Here is a 13,459-nt window from a genome sequence, read left to right on the forward strand (position 1 = left end):
GAAGAACTCATCCCTGGTTGCCAGGGGTGAGGAGTCGGGGAGGATGTGACTGCAATGGGAGAGCACGAGGGATTCGGGGGGGAAATGACACAACTGTTCTGCATCCTGATTTTGGCAGTGGTGGTGATGGTTCAAATCTCTGTGTTAAAATTCATAAAGCTGTATGACAGAAACAACCAATTTACTGTATGTTCGTTAAAAAGTATAAAAGGAGAAACTTAAGAACAGTGCTGTGGAGAGCATGCTAGTGTCTAGGCGTCTAAGCTGGCCCGGCCCCAAGTGTGGCCTGGGTGGCTCGTGTGTCCAAGCACAGGACGTGCATCCATGCTTTGTCCGCTTCACGGGCCAGTGTCACTCACTGACTTTTTTCTTCCTTGTGTTAGATTGGAGCTGGAGGGAGCATCACTGGGCTGAAGTTTAACCCTCTCAATACCAACCAGTTTTTCACCTCCTCAATGGAGGGAACAACTAGGCTGCAAGACTTTAAAGGCAACACTCTCCGAGTTTTTGCCAGCTCAGACACCTGCAAGTGAGTAGTTTTAACTCAAGAGGGGAAAGGGCTTCTAGGCTTTTGGTGTAGTTGTGGCGAGAGCACCCGGATCCCATTTCTTTTCCCTAAACCTGGCACAGGGAAGAAAGGGGTTAGCTCCTTTTCACCCTTCCCTGACTCTTTAGCTGTTATTCCTCTGGGCCAGGTGGGTTCCTGTTTCAGGGATGGGTTCTAGAAACTCAGCTTTTCTTGGCAAGGGAACGGTCTCAGCTCTTCTGTCAGTCCTTCCTGTATCTGACTAGATAGACCTGGATTCTCACTGGACAGGTCAACATGGCATTATTCCAGAAAACTACTTCAAGCCTGGAGCAGGAACTAAGAACTTAAGATTCCATTCCCTGCTTTCAGTGGGGTTTAATGACCTTGCCATCTACTTGATGGAAGCCTAAATGGATAGAATCATGTCCACAAAGCACTTTGGACTCCCCAAGAGCAAGCGGCTAGAGAAATTACAAAATGCTAGTACTGTGGTTTCCAGTCAGAGATACGATTCTGCTCCCCAGGTGTGTGAGGGTGTGGGGTTCTACCTAGCACTGGGCTGCCACACAGGGGCAGGAAATACAGGAGCAATGGGCTAGGTGACAGATGGTTTACTCTTCCACAAGGGGCCCTCCTCCTGAAAGATGTTTACAAGGGATGCAGAAAGCAGGGTAGCAGAGATTTGAGGGGGAAATGTGAATCTGGGCTCTCCTGACGGTATCAGTCAGGATACCCCCGGCCCTGGCCCCGACCCCAGTCTCTTCATATCAGGTGGTCTGAGGAACAGAAACAGCAGGTGGTTCCGAGTCAGTGTGCTTTTTCCCTAAGTGCTCAGAAGGGGGCAGGAGCTCCTTTCCAGCCAGCAGTGAGGAGCAGAGTTGGGCAGTCCCTGTTTGGAGTGTCATCTCCTTTGATCCAGAGGGTGGAGAGTGGAGAGAGAAAACAATAGCTGAATCTTCCTCAGGGCTCGAGGGGGCAAGCCCCGACTTGAGGACTCACCTTACAGCTCTGGGTTTGGCTGCTCCAGGGACTCTTACACGTGAGGATCCTGAACCTAGAAGTAACTGGACAAGTTTCTGAGCCCCACCACCCCCGTACCCTTTGTCGGGATGGTGGACAAGTCTTGAGTGCTTCTCACCGGGAGTCCGTGACAAGATTTTCATTCACTCAACAGATATTTATTGACTGTCTACTGTACGTGAGACATGAGCTGCAGCAGTGAATAAATGCAACTTGCCTCTGTCCCTAAGAGTCTTACAGCACAATTTCTCCCTCCAGCGTCTGGTTTTGCAGCCTGGATGTATCTGTCAAAAGCCGAGTGGTGGTCACGGGAGACAATGTGGGGCACGTGATCCTGCTGAACACGGACGGCAGGGAGGTGCGTTCTCGCGAGCCCAGGCCCTCCCCTTCCCTTCCGGAGCCCCAGCCTCGGTTCTGCGCCCCAGCCTGAACCGAGCTCTTGTCCACAGCTTTGGAATCTGAGAATGCACAAAAAGAAGGTGACCCATGTGGCCCTGAACCCGTGCTGTGACTGGCTCCTGGCCACAGCCTCTGTAGATCAAACGGTGAAAATCTGGGACCTGCGCCAGGTTAGAGGGAAATCCAGCTTCCTCCACTCGCTGCCGCACAGGCATCCTGTCAACGCAGGTGTGATATACCAGACCTCGGCCTTCCCGCAGACCCTGCCGACCCACTGCTTCAGGGCCTTTCCTGCAAAGCGTAGAAGTCACTCAGCCAGACCTTAACCCCACACAGCATCGGCCAGGCCGAGGTCCTGCGCCCCCCGTCTCTAGCCTCCCCTCAGCTGCTGAGCCTCTTGGGTGTTTGCTCACAGCCCAGATCACGGCCCTGCCACTGTCTCTAGAAAGGAGTGGGAGGGAGGTGCCCCTGCAGGAGGCCTGTGAGGGCCAGGATATGGCCCATCTGGGGTCCCTTGAGCTCAGGGGCTTTTCGCTTTGCCAGCTCATTTCAGTCCCGATGGAGCCCAGCTCCTGACCACTGACCAGAAGAGTGAAATCCGGGTTTACTCTGCTTGCCGGTGGGACTGCCCGCCAAGCCTGATCCCACACCCTCACCGCCACTTCCAGCACCTGACGCCCATCAAGGTAAGTGGTCGGGGGGAGGCGGCGGTGGACACGGAAACCTGCAGCCCCAGCCCTCTTCCAGCCCTGGCTCGCTCTGCACCTTTGGTCCAGCTCCATGAGCCCGTTTTGCTGAGTCTTCTTCATGTCTCCTTGATAAGCTGATTTTCCTGGCTCTCTCTACGCAGCCCAGATCTCCTCTCTGTGGGGCACGTCCTGAGATCCTGACCCACTGTTCTGCGGGGACCTGTGAGTGCGGCTGACCCACGAGCTACCTTGGCTTAGTTAACCAAGTCATTTGTGGCTTCTCTAGCCTCAGGCCCCAAGGCTTCCAACCTTCAAGTCCTCCATGCCTGCCGCCGCACCGCCCCCCCACCAAGCAGTCTGAACTCTGCCAGTCCTCCCGCTGTCTGGTTTATATTCTTTTCTAGAACCACAGCCCCTTTTCAGATCTCCAGAGCTCATGCCTGCGCTTGTGTAGTCAGTAGAGCATAGTTCAGGCAGGCAGACCCCATTCCCCTGCCCCCCAGGTTAGACTCCGTCACCAAATTACTGAGATCAGGGATCCGAATGTCCTCATCTATAAAAAAGAAATAATAGTATCTGACTGACAGATTGTTGTGAGGCTGAACCATGTACTTAAAGCATGTGACAACATGCTTGGCGCTTAGGACGTACTCAGGAAGCTATAATGATTTGCTATCACAAAGGCCCCCACGTACCTCAGCCCTGAGTAGGAAATGGCAGCCCACTCCAGTATTCTTGCCTGGAGAATCCCATGGACAGAGGAGCCTGGTGGACTACAGGGTCACACAGGGTCACAGAGTTGGACACGACTGAGCAACTTGGCACAGCATAACGTACCTCAAATCAAATCCAAGCTCTCTGTAATGTCGGCCCTTCAGCAGTTGGTGTTCCCATTGATCCTTCCCTATCTCTCTCTTAGTATCAATCAGCCAGCCCAACCGACAGTGTCCCAGCTGTGACTTGGGACTTTTTTCCAAGCCGTTGCCTGTAGCACCTCTTTCTTCCTGCTAACCGTGTCTTGTCCCCTTCAGAACTTCCTTGAAAAGCTTTCTTGGGAAAATCCCATCCAGTTCTGTCATCCCAGTAACCGCTGGGTTTGAGTGGGGTGATCTGGGAACAGAGGCGTCCTCACCCTTTCCAGCCACTCACCATTTTCTACTCAACTCCCTGACGTTGGAGGGAGAGCCGTGGGATGAGCCCAGAAACGGTCTTATTTGCAATGCAGATCCCTGGGTCCGGAAGACCCCCCTGGAGAAGGGAACGGCAACCCACTCCAGTGTTCCTGCCTGGAGAATCCCAGGGACGGGGGAGCCTGGTGGGCTATGTCCATGGGGTCGCAAAGAGTCGGACACGACTGGGAGACTGTACTATCACTTTCACTCAGGTCACGCTGTTAAAATACCCGTCAGCTGGTACGATGTCAGGAGATGCAGAGAGAAGGCCTGAGTGTGTCCCAAGGCTCACAGGAAGGCCAGCCGGGGATTTTCCATTTGCGATGGTGGATGCACGTGCACTTCAGAACCGTTCTTGTTTCATACAGGTCTTACCTCCGTTGTTAAACTGCTGGCGGTTGCATTAACCGTTGTTGTCAGTGGCAAAGGTACTTCTGGTGTCCCTCTCAATGCTGTTCTGCGTTGACTCCTGTGACCTGCCTCTCCATCTCCTAGGCAAGCTGGCATCCTCGGTATAACCTCATTGTCGTGGGCCGATACCCAGATCCTAATTTCAAAAGTTGTTCCCCCCATGAATTAAGGACGATCGATGTGTTTGATGGAAGCTCAGGAAAGATCATGTATCAGCTGTATGACCCAGAATCTTCTGGTATCATGTCGGTGAGGCCTGGGCCCTCAAATAATAAATGGGAGGAGGCAGGGATTCAACCTTGTGGATCAAAAATGACCAATTACTCCTCACTTGCCCTTCTTCTGGTCCCTCCACTCCCTCCTCATGCTCATCCCCTTGTCTCTGCAGCTCAACGAATTCAATCCCATGGGGGACACATTGGCCTCCGTGATGGGTGAGTGTACATTAGGCCGGTCAAGCCCACCCTACTCTCCAAGGTTCAGTGTGGGCTCACCCCAGCTTAGCACTGCTCCATCCACCCCCAGGATATAGTCAGTGAAGATGACAACCAGGAGACCACGGTCTTTTTGGACCTAGGGCCATCCTTCTTGCTGAATCTTGGTCATAGCGATGCCTGGCTGCTGCCCAGTCTCCTAGTGTCTCCTGACCAAGTCCCAGGCTCCCCACGCCAGCTCCAAGTTCTCAGAGGCTGGTGATGGAAGGTGCCTCTTTTGTCTCACTCCTCCTAGGTTATCACGTTCTCGTTTGGAGCCCGGAGGATGCTGGGACTCAGAAATGAGAAACGTTAACGAAGCGGGGGCCCAGCAGGGGCTTGGAGCCCCACGAGAACAAGTTCTTTGACAAGAGGCGGCGGCGTGTTAAAGGGCTGAGGTATTGGAGTCTCAGAGTTGGAGCTGGGGCGCTGGGACCGCGACACGGGCACTGGTCGCAGGCATGGACTGAGCTCCAGAAACTCCAGAGTTGGCAATCTCGCTGCCCCAAGGGTCTCTGCTGTATCTAGCCTGGAGCCGAGCTGCTCTTCTTTCTCCTCACTGCGTGTCAAAGGGTCAGGTAGTGGTTTTCGATTTGTGCTCGCTATTCACATGGCCAATAAAACCATACCCAACTGAGCTTCTGAATGAATCTTCCAGCTCTGATCTGGTTAAAGGGCTTCTCAGCTCCCCAGAATGAAGAAAAGGCATAGAACCCACAGTGGGAGTCCCAAACCTTCATACTCTGGAAGCTGTCTCAGCCCTATTCTGGGCCACCGTCTAGAGCTGTTCAGCTCACAACCTAGGGATCCCAGCCCCACTAAGGGCAAGGACAGTGGTTTCAGGATTCTGTACCACAACTCACCATCCCCTCGCGGCCACCCCCGACTCCCTCCCGAGCACAAACCTCCTTCCAGCCGGCTCAAGGTGAGGGGTGATAAAGACGCTGAAAACATTATGTCTCACTCGAGTTAACGGTGGCTTCAGCTGGACTACCTTCACTGGCTGGCTCTTGGGTGATCTGGTTCCCTGGCGGCCAGTGTTTGTACCCCCAGTGTTGGGCCATTCTTCCCGCTAAAACAAGCACTGAGAGGTGAGAGGCAAGACCGTGTCCTCGGGGCCATCTGCCAGAGACTCTGGGTTGGAAGAGAGAGCAGGGTTTGATGGAGAGGCAAAGCAGATCAAGCACCGTCTCCTTCAGTCTTTTTCTCCTAGGTCCTGAGTGAAACTGGAGCACTTGTCTACATTTCATGTCCTTAGAAGGGAGCATGGAGGAGGCAAATCCTGTTTGGAGGAAGCCAGTGTCCGACACAGTACTTGGTTAACGTCTGCACATGGATGCCAGGTGACAGGTGCCTCGGGCCAAGCTGAGCCTCACTTGTTCATCTAGGTGTGGGTGATCAGAGGGAGGCCCAACCCAGGGTCTCCTGTCCATGGGCTGGGGAGCAGCAGCAGTCAGGAGCAAGGGCCCAGCCCACCTCCCCTAGGAGGCAGAGGGAAGGGGGCTGAGTGGCTGTCAGGCGTGATCCTCCCCGTCGGGAACGTGGCGGTAGCCAGGAGGCTGGGCCTGCACCCGGAAGAGGACGGTGAGGAGCAGCACTATGAGCAGGAAGAGGATGGAGCCGCAGACGGCCAGGGCCACGATCACCTCTGCGCGGTGCCGGGGGGGAGAGAAAGGCCACATCAGCGTCCGTGCAACACATGTGGGGGCCTGCCACACGCCAGGCGCCGCTCCTACAACAGGGAGACCACAGGTGGCCAAGGCACAGCCTCCCTTGTGGCTTTTCCCTTCTAGGAGAGGAGATGCCGTGACAGGCACATGACAGAAAGGATAGGTTAGCGGCAGATGCCATCAAGAGAACCAAAGCCAGGCAGGTCACAGGGAAGGTGTCACTGAGAGAGCAAGAAACCGACCTGAGCCTTGGAGTCGCTGACTGAGACACACGGAAGGTCTGAGAGAAGAGTGTCCTCAGGCCAGTGGTGGGGGGGCGGGGGGAGGTGGGGGGACAGGAAGCAAATGCACAAGGGAATTAGCTCGACACGGTCCAGGAAGAGAGTCCGCGTCGCCAAAGCAGGAGCAAGCAGGAGGCCAGAGTGGAGGAGCAGACCAAGCAGGGCCTGGAAGGCCACGGTGGAGTATGGGTTTTACTCCAGATGACGGGAGCCATTGACAGTTCTGAGAAGGTAGTGATGGGAACGGATTCGTGCTTTTAAAACATTTAACTGTGCTGTGCTGACAGACTGGTAGGGCCAAGAACGAAATCAGAAAGAATGTTAGGAAACTTTCCAGTACTTCAGGCAAGAGATGATAGCAGACTGAGCTAGGGAGCAGCAGCATGGATTTTAAAGACTCGACTGATGGGGTATGCCGGTGGTTCGGAGGTGGCGGTCTGAGGGAGAGGGCGCTCCGAATAGCACCTTGGGGTATGCTGTGCACCTCGGTGGCTGAGGCGGCATTTACTAAGGCGGGGAAGCCTGCGGGGAGAACATTTGGATTTAGACCTCCACTGTGAGATGCCTTAGTTGACACCCATGTAGAGACCTCAAGTCTGCAGCCGGATACGTGAACCTGCGGCTCAGGGAAGAGGTCACGAGTCCTAGGAAGAACTTAGCACGGAAATGGTGATACGAGGCCATAAGGCTGGGGAAGCTCACTCAAGTAGTGGGCATCAGTGGGGAAGGAGCCAGGCTGATGAGCCCAGGGCCATCCGCTGGTTAGGGGGGAGGAGAAGCCAGTAAAGAACGCTGCCTGGGGTGGGGGGAAGGAAAACCAGAGAAACCAAGCAAGTTGTCAAAGAAGCAGCGACCAATCCTGTAATGCCGCTGATGGGTGAGAGGAGCTGACTTAAGAACTGGTCAGCTGGCTTTGGGGCAAGAGGAGGGCACGGTCCTCAACAACAGTGACCTGCGTGGAGCGGCAGGTGACAGAAGACTGTCCAGTGTGAGTCTGAGAATGAATGGCACGGGGGTGACACCGGAGCCTAGGCAACTCTCGGAAGGATCCCACCCAAGAGGGGAAGAACGGGAGTGGCAGCCGGAGAAGGAGGTGGGCCAGAGGAGCCTCTGAGGCTCTGTGATGGGCCTGATCCGGCAGAGCGGCAACACCAAGCACCAGGGCCCACGTGGCGGCGACAGGAAATGAACCCGGGGTGTGAGTGGAGAGGCGGGCCCCCAGCGGGAGGGCCAGGACACCCGGCAGCAGGAGGGTGAGACGGTTCTCTCCCTCCCAGCTGCCAGGCTGTCCTCACGCGGTAAAAAGGGCATCGCCTGAGGGCAAGCAGTACGTCTCAGGGTGAAGGAGACTATCTGGGAACCTGCTCCAGGACTGGAAGTGCATCAGCCCCTAGAGACCTCTGGGCAGGAACCAGGAGCCATCCTGGGCCTCGGCTGGCATGGAGGCAGACGGCAGCTCACCTGTGTCTGCAGGCCCGCCCACCAGCTGGCACTCCTGCAGCCAATCCTTGGGCACGACCGGCTCCGTGAGGCGGAGGAAGTCCTGCAGCGGGCAGCGGTGAGGGCAGCCGGGCAGGATCAGGGGCCAGGGGGCCCTGTTACTCTCGTTCCGGAAGTACATCTCCACCGAGAAATTCCTGCGGGTGGGTAGGAGACACGAGGGGAGTGGCTCCCCAGGCCCACAGCGTACCCTCAGGCTGCCCATGGTCCCCGCTCTCCACTTGGGCGCCCCTCCCGAGGGCAGACTGTGCCCCACTCACCCGCTGTCCTCCTGGTACAGCTCAAACATGTGGCAGGATGCGTAGGGGGCCTGCTCACCGTTGTAGACGTCCAACGCCATCTGCAGGGCCACCAGGGTGGTGTCATGCTGTAAGGGAGGAGGGCTTCCCATCAGCACCGCTGCGCCCTCACCAACCCCAGACTGAAGAGAGGAAAAACCTGGCTTCTGCGTGCCGTGAGCCCCCTGGGGACCGTGGGAGCTCACCGCAGAGTAGACCAGCAGCTTAGGGAGCTGGGAGGTGGTTGCCATCAGTGTCAGGTTCTTCCGTATCTGAGCCAGCAGGACGCCTGAGGGAGAGAGTCCTGTGTCAGCGGCTGCAGCCGTCAGTCTTCCAACCAGACCTACCTGAGGGCCTCTAACCCTCTGCCAGCCCTGGGTCTGATCCCCAGCAGAGAGAACACGTCAGAGGAATCCCACTTAAGAACTTTCAGATTTACAGAAGGAAGCAAGATAAGACACCTCTGTTTCAACACAGATGCAGAAACCTGCCCATTTATTCACAAAGGAGCTAGGAGGCCCTGCATGTGTTTGAAGAACTACTCCAGCTGGGAATGAATGTAAACCTAAGGCCACTTCAGGGAACACTAGACAGCGGCACCAGGCTGTGGGAGCTCTGTCGGGGCAGACTCGGAGGACTTCCGAGACGCTGGAGGGTCTGGCCGCTGGCACTCCCTTGAGTGCTCAGATCAGTGTGTGGCCTGTGCATCACTCTTGGCCGCCTTTCAGAACGGCCCCTGGTGGTCCTCTGGGGGAGGTAAGGAGTCGTTTGAGGGGACGGAGAGTTTCCTAATATGGGTGAAACTTAAGAATATGAACGGCAGAACAGAGACACACATACAAAAAGACACACACCAGCCTAACTGTGGTCACTGGTACTGGTGACAGACGTGCTAAGCGCTGGGGAACTGGGGAGGCTTTGATGACTGGCGGGATAACTAGGGTTAGCTGGTCCTCAAAAAGCAGAGAACTCTTCAGGTAGAGAAGCGAGCGCGTGAGAAGCCCCTCTGCAGAAGGTTTCTAAGGCTGTCGGGTCCTTTCAGGGGAGTGACATGCTGGTCTTGCCACTCACCCCCCTGCAGCCGGGCCTTCTCTGCCTGCTTGTAGATCCCGAAGAGGAAGCGGAAGCTGAAGTCCTTCAGCCGGCTCAGACGCTGCATGGTTTGGGGCGAGGCCCAGGGCGGCAGGGGCAGCCCGTGTGTCTGCTGTGTGTGGCAGCGGGCAGGTTAGCTCCCTGGCCCCGGCCAGAGCCTCTCCCGGGAGCAGTTCTCTTCCCTGCTGGGATGGTGCCTGTGTGTGTGTGAGGGGAGGCAGAGGGGAGGCAGAGGGTCTGGAACCGGGAGACGTGGTGCAGGGTGTCGAGGAGGCAGGAAACAGGAAAGGAGGCTCAGGCCCCGAAAGTGTGACTCAGCAGAATGGAGTCGGATGCCATGAGAGCTCTGGGTGGGGAGACGCGGGAACTGCTGACGATCAACAAACTTGTTTCCCACTCTGAGGTTCTTTCTCACCCGTGAGGGAAATTCTTCTGTTTCACAAGAGGTGGCTTGCCTGGACCTCCCCCGCGGGCATGGTGTCCAGGCAGTGTTTTACTTGGCCTGGTCACCCGGGCCTGCCGAGGTGTGAGAGAAGACCTGAGCCGGCTCACCTCGCAGAAGAGCGTGTCGTAGACATTCCAGATGGTCTCCAGCGTCAGGTCCATGAGCCCCGTCTCATTGGCCACCATATCTAGGAATTGCTATGAAACATGGATCAGGGGGTCAGTCCTGCCCGGGGCTGAAGGTCAGGGTGGTGCCCTCCACCTCAGCCCCACTCACTGCATTCTGAACACTCTCGTTCTGATACTCAGGCGTCCGCCGGGTCTCGTTCTGCAGCTGTTCAAAGCGGGGGCACGGGCCCAAGGGGAACTTTAGCAGCTGCAGGCCGGAGCGGGTAAGCAGAGGCAGAAGAGGAGTCAGGGATCGGCAGGCCAATGGCCAGAGCCCTCCCTGCCATTGCCTCAAGGGAAGGGCGGGCCAGGCTTACCCTGTCCTCAGCAATGGGCACGGTGTGGACGGGAATAGGCTGCCAAGAGATGTTTGGGTTAAAGCGCTGCATCCCGTCGGGCGGGAAGAGTCCAGCCAGGTTGGCTTCCGCACTCATAAGTGTCCGGTCAAAGTCTGTGCTTCGCACATAAACCTGCAGAGGTGACAACACCAGTCCCACCTGGGAGTCGGGGGGTGAGGGCAGCTCTGGCCTTGCAGTGGGGCCCCAGTTCTTGCTGTTCAACCAGCACATTGTAAATCCACCAGGCGTCTGGCCCTCTCCCCTTCTCTGGCCTTCCCCACCCCTCTTCCAGCCAAGACTGGTGCGGTTGCTGTCCCCCCCATCTGCGAAGAATTCGTGAGGGAATGGCTCTAGGTCAAATGCCCCTCCCAGTCCGAAGTGCTTACTCAACAAGGCTCTCGGGTCTGCCAGCCTGCCTGGTTTATTACAACACCAGTCTCCCTTATCGAGGCCTGGGTCCTTGAGGGCAGAAACTGTCTTTAATCACACACACACACACACACACACACACAGTGCCCCCCTCCCCACCCTTAATAACTGGCTTAGAGACCAGGAGAGGAAATAAGATGAGGAACAGAGATAACTGCTTGTGAAAAGGGAGGAAGAAGCAAGAAAGGGCAAGATCAGGATAGGGCCGCCATCAAGGAAGCAGTGACAACATGAGACAAGATTGGATCTGGCTAAGGCACTGTTACACGCAGTGCCAGCACAGTGCCTGGCCCGTAACAGTACTTGGATGGAAAGCCTGAGTTACTTCACAGAGTCAAAAACTACTCTGCAAGGCCCTTAAGTCTGGGCTTGGTGCTTGAACAGTTTGGCTTATTCGCAAGCCAAGCAGGGGCAACTCAGCCTCTAGAGTTTTGCTTCAGACAGCGCGTGGACGTCTCGTCCTGCAGCTGTAACCAGAGGTGCACGGAGGGAGGCCACAGTTCCCAGGTCACCGGTAGTCTCCCTGCGGGCAGAGTGTGAGAACAGCCGATCCCCTCTTCCTCTCGAGCTCCCAGCCTTACCTCTTGCCGGTGGTAAGAGGCGTTGAGGAAGCCATGGTAGCGCTGTCGCAGAGCCTGGCCCAGCTCCCAGTGCTGGAGCATCCCCTCCTGTGGGCAAACCCAAGGGTTAAGAGGCCCAGGGGGAGGGGGATGGCTCATGAGAACAATAGGGCTTAGCCTCGGCTGCTTTCCACCTTGTGGTTGGAAGTAGGAGTGGGTTAATCTGATCCCACAAGTCTTTTATTAAGGGGTTGATTGTGCATGCATTGTGAGTGCCCATTTTAATCTGGGCACGGATGAAAGTAAGGTAAAGAAATGTGGCCAAAGTCAGCACCCACATGGGAAAAAGCAGTTTGGTGAGTTCTGCAGCCTGCTCTAGAGGTCACCGGTTCTACAGCTCACCCTGAGACAGAGCTGGCTCCTGACCCACCTTGGTTAGCTGACCAAACCCCTGGGGCCATCTGTCTTCCTGATGGGGGTCCTTGGGATACGTCTTCACTGGAGAGCGGTCTCCATGTCGGTACAACTGAGGAAAGAAAGTGTTAGCCTAGAGGTCAGAGGGTCCCCTTGGTGTGGACACAGAGCCAACCTCTGCCCCATGTTGAGAGCCTTAACTCTACCCATTGCGGAAAAAGCCCAACCTAGACGTCAGTAACTTCCTGCAGCCTCCAGAGACTCTAACTTGGCTAAGCGATGCCCCTGGAGACCCTGGGAAAACCGAAAGTACTGGGGGAAAGGGAAAGAAATGAAAGCGATGCAGGTGTGTGTGTGTTGTTGGGGGGTGGGGGGGGCTAGAAAAAAAAATCACCAAAGGTTGCTTTAGAAGTGAATCTCTTACTAATCACTGAACTACATCCCAGTCCCAAGGCAGACTCACCAATCTATCCTCTAATACAGAACTCCGTGCACCCTGCCCCCCCACCCTAAATACCCCAGGGCTTCACAAAAACTGCGAACCCCGGCCCCCAACCCCGCAGGCCAGTCGTCTCCCTCCTCCTCCAGACCCCAGACCCCAGGCCCCAGCAAAGCCCCGCCCCTCCCTCCACCAGCAGGCAGGTGCCCTCCTAGCACTGGCCAGCCCCTGGCAACCCCGTCTCTCATTACCAAGGTAACGAAACGCAGAGTCCGGGACTGGGTGGGTGGCATCACCATCAGGTTCACACCAAGAATGAGCTGGAGAAGAGCCGCCCGGCTCCAGCCAAACCGCCTGCCCGCCATCACCGCCGTAGTCTATGCAGCGCAGAGGCTGGAACCCTCTGGGTGACACCTGCAGCAGCCACCCGGACGCACCCTTAAGAACACACGCCGGAAGTGCGCTCGCCGCCATCTTGGTAAAGGCGCGGGGCGGGGATGGTGGGAGGAGGAATCCCGGAGGGAATTCCTGCGGGAGGTTCGTGATCCTGCCCTGGAGGAGGAGCGTGGGAATGTAGCGCGACCTCGCCCTGCAGAAAGGGCTTGAAGACCTCGTCTTGGTAAAGAGACCCCTGAGCGTGGATTTTGCCTCTGCCCACGGAGACCCCCGTACCAAGGTGGCGCTTGTATTCGGCTGGACCGTGGCCGGGAGAGCGAGCGCCCCGCCGGGCCGCGGGGGTGCCGCCGGGCTTGACCTAGAGCCAGAGCCGGTGCCGATTGGGGCGAAGGGTGGCCCAGGGCACCTGTCTCCCCACGCCTTCCTTCGGGTGGAATTTGAGCCTTGGCCCGGGCTCTTATTCCCCGAAAGAAGGCTTGTTCGGGGTGTAGGGCACAGGGTGTGCCGCCCCTTTGGTCTTCCTGTGTGCCTGAGGTTGGTCCCAGTCTAGCCTGCTGCTCATTTCCTGAGCAGAGCTTAAGGTGCTCTCTCACTTCCCCTTCCAGTCCTTTTCCCTGTCCTCCCACCCGTCCACTTCCAAGTTCTCAAAGGAGTTGGGTTGCACAGGATGTTCAGGCTGCAAAGCCAAAGCAGTGAATCCTCAGGAGAGACATTTCAGACCAGTGGGGAGATATTATAGGGGGTAAGGGAAAAGAGG

At 56.5% G+C, this 13,459-nt stretch overlaps 2 protein-coding genes across 8 annotated transcripts in view; one reads left to right on the top strand and one right to left on the bottom strand.

Moving 5' to 3' along the window:
* Positions 1 to 5,330, top strand: part of DDB2 (damage specific DNA binding protein 2) — a 28,898-nt gene extending 23,568 nt beyond the window's left edge. The window contains exons 5-11 of one of the 4 annotated variants that reach the window (XM_088843305.1): positions 384 to 529; positions 1,808 to 1,907; positions 1,999 to 2,176; positions 2,492 to 2,634; positions 4,305 to 4,469; positions 4,609 to 4,654; positions 4,950 to 5,330. In XM_088843305.1, the coding sequence (XP_088699431.1) occupies positions 384 to 529; positions 1,808 to 1,907; positions 1,999 to 2,176; positions 2,492 to 2,634; positions 4,305 to 4,469; positions 4,609 to 4,654; positions 4,950 to 4,999 (828 nt within the window). In that variant the 3' untranslated portion in view covers positions 5,000 to 5,330. Of the gene's footprint in view, positions 1 to 383; positions 530 to 1,807; positions 1,908 to 1,998; positions 2,177 to 2,491; positions 2,635 to 4,177 lie in introns of all 4 variants that reach the window. The other 3 variants (XM_088843303.1, XM_088843304.1, XM_088843306.1) reach the window with 3 other exon arrangements.
* Positions 1,686 to 13,100, bottom strand: ACP2 (acid phosphatase 2, lysosomal). Of its 4 annotated transcripts, none has more exons than XM_055424045.2 (11): positions 12,558 to 13,090; positions 11,884 to 11,979; positions 11,475 to 11,561; positions 10,444 to 10,596; positions 10,236 to 10,334; positions 10,067 to 10,156; positions 9,494 to 9,626; positions 8,629 to 8,711; positions 8,405 to 8,511; positions 8,106 to 8,281; positions 1,686 to 6,425 (listed from the first exon to the last, which is right to left on the bottom strand). In XM_055424045.2, exons 1-11 carry the CDS (start codon positions 12,669 to 12,671, stop codon positions 6,208 to 6,210), a joined length of 1,356 nt encoding a protein of 451 aa, XP_055280020.1. In that variant the 5' UTR covers positions 12,672 to 13,090; the 3' UTR covers positions 1,686 to 6,207. The 4 variants fall into 4 exon arrangements, with proteins under 4 accessions (XP_055280020.1, XP_055280021.1, XP_055280019.2 ...); XM_055424046.2 differs by having other exon boundaries at positions 1,686 to 6,341; positions 12,558 to 12,742; XM_055424044.2 differs by lacking the exon at positions 1,686 to 6,425 and adding an exon at positions 6,434 to 7,166 and having other exon boundaries at positions 9,494 to 9,623; positions 12,558 to 13,100.
* Positions 13,101 to 13,459: the final 359 nt, after the last annotated feature.

Source organism: Moschus berezovskii, chromosome 14 (genome assembly GCF_049115385.1).
Source record: "Moschus berezovskii isolate FMDL1 chromosome 14, NW_MosBer_1.0, whole genome shotgun sequence".
NCBI lineage: Eukaryota > Metazoa > Chordata > Mammalia > Artiodactyla > Moschidae > Moschus > Moschus berezovskii.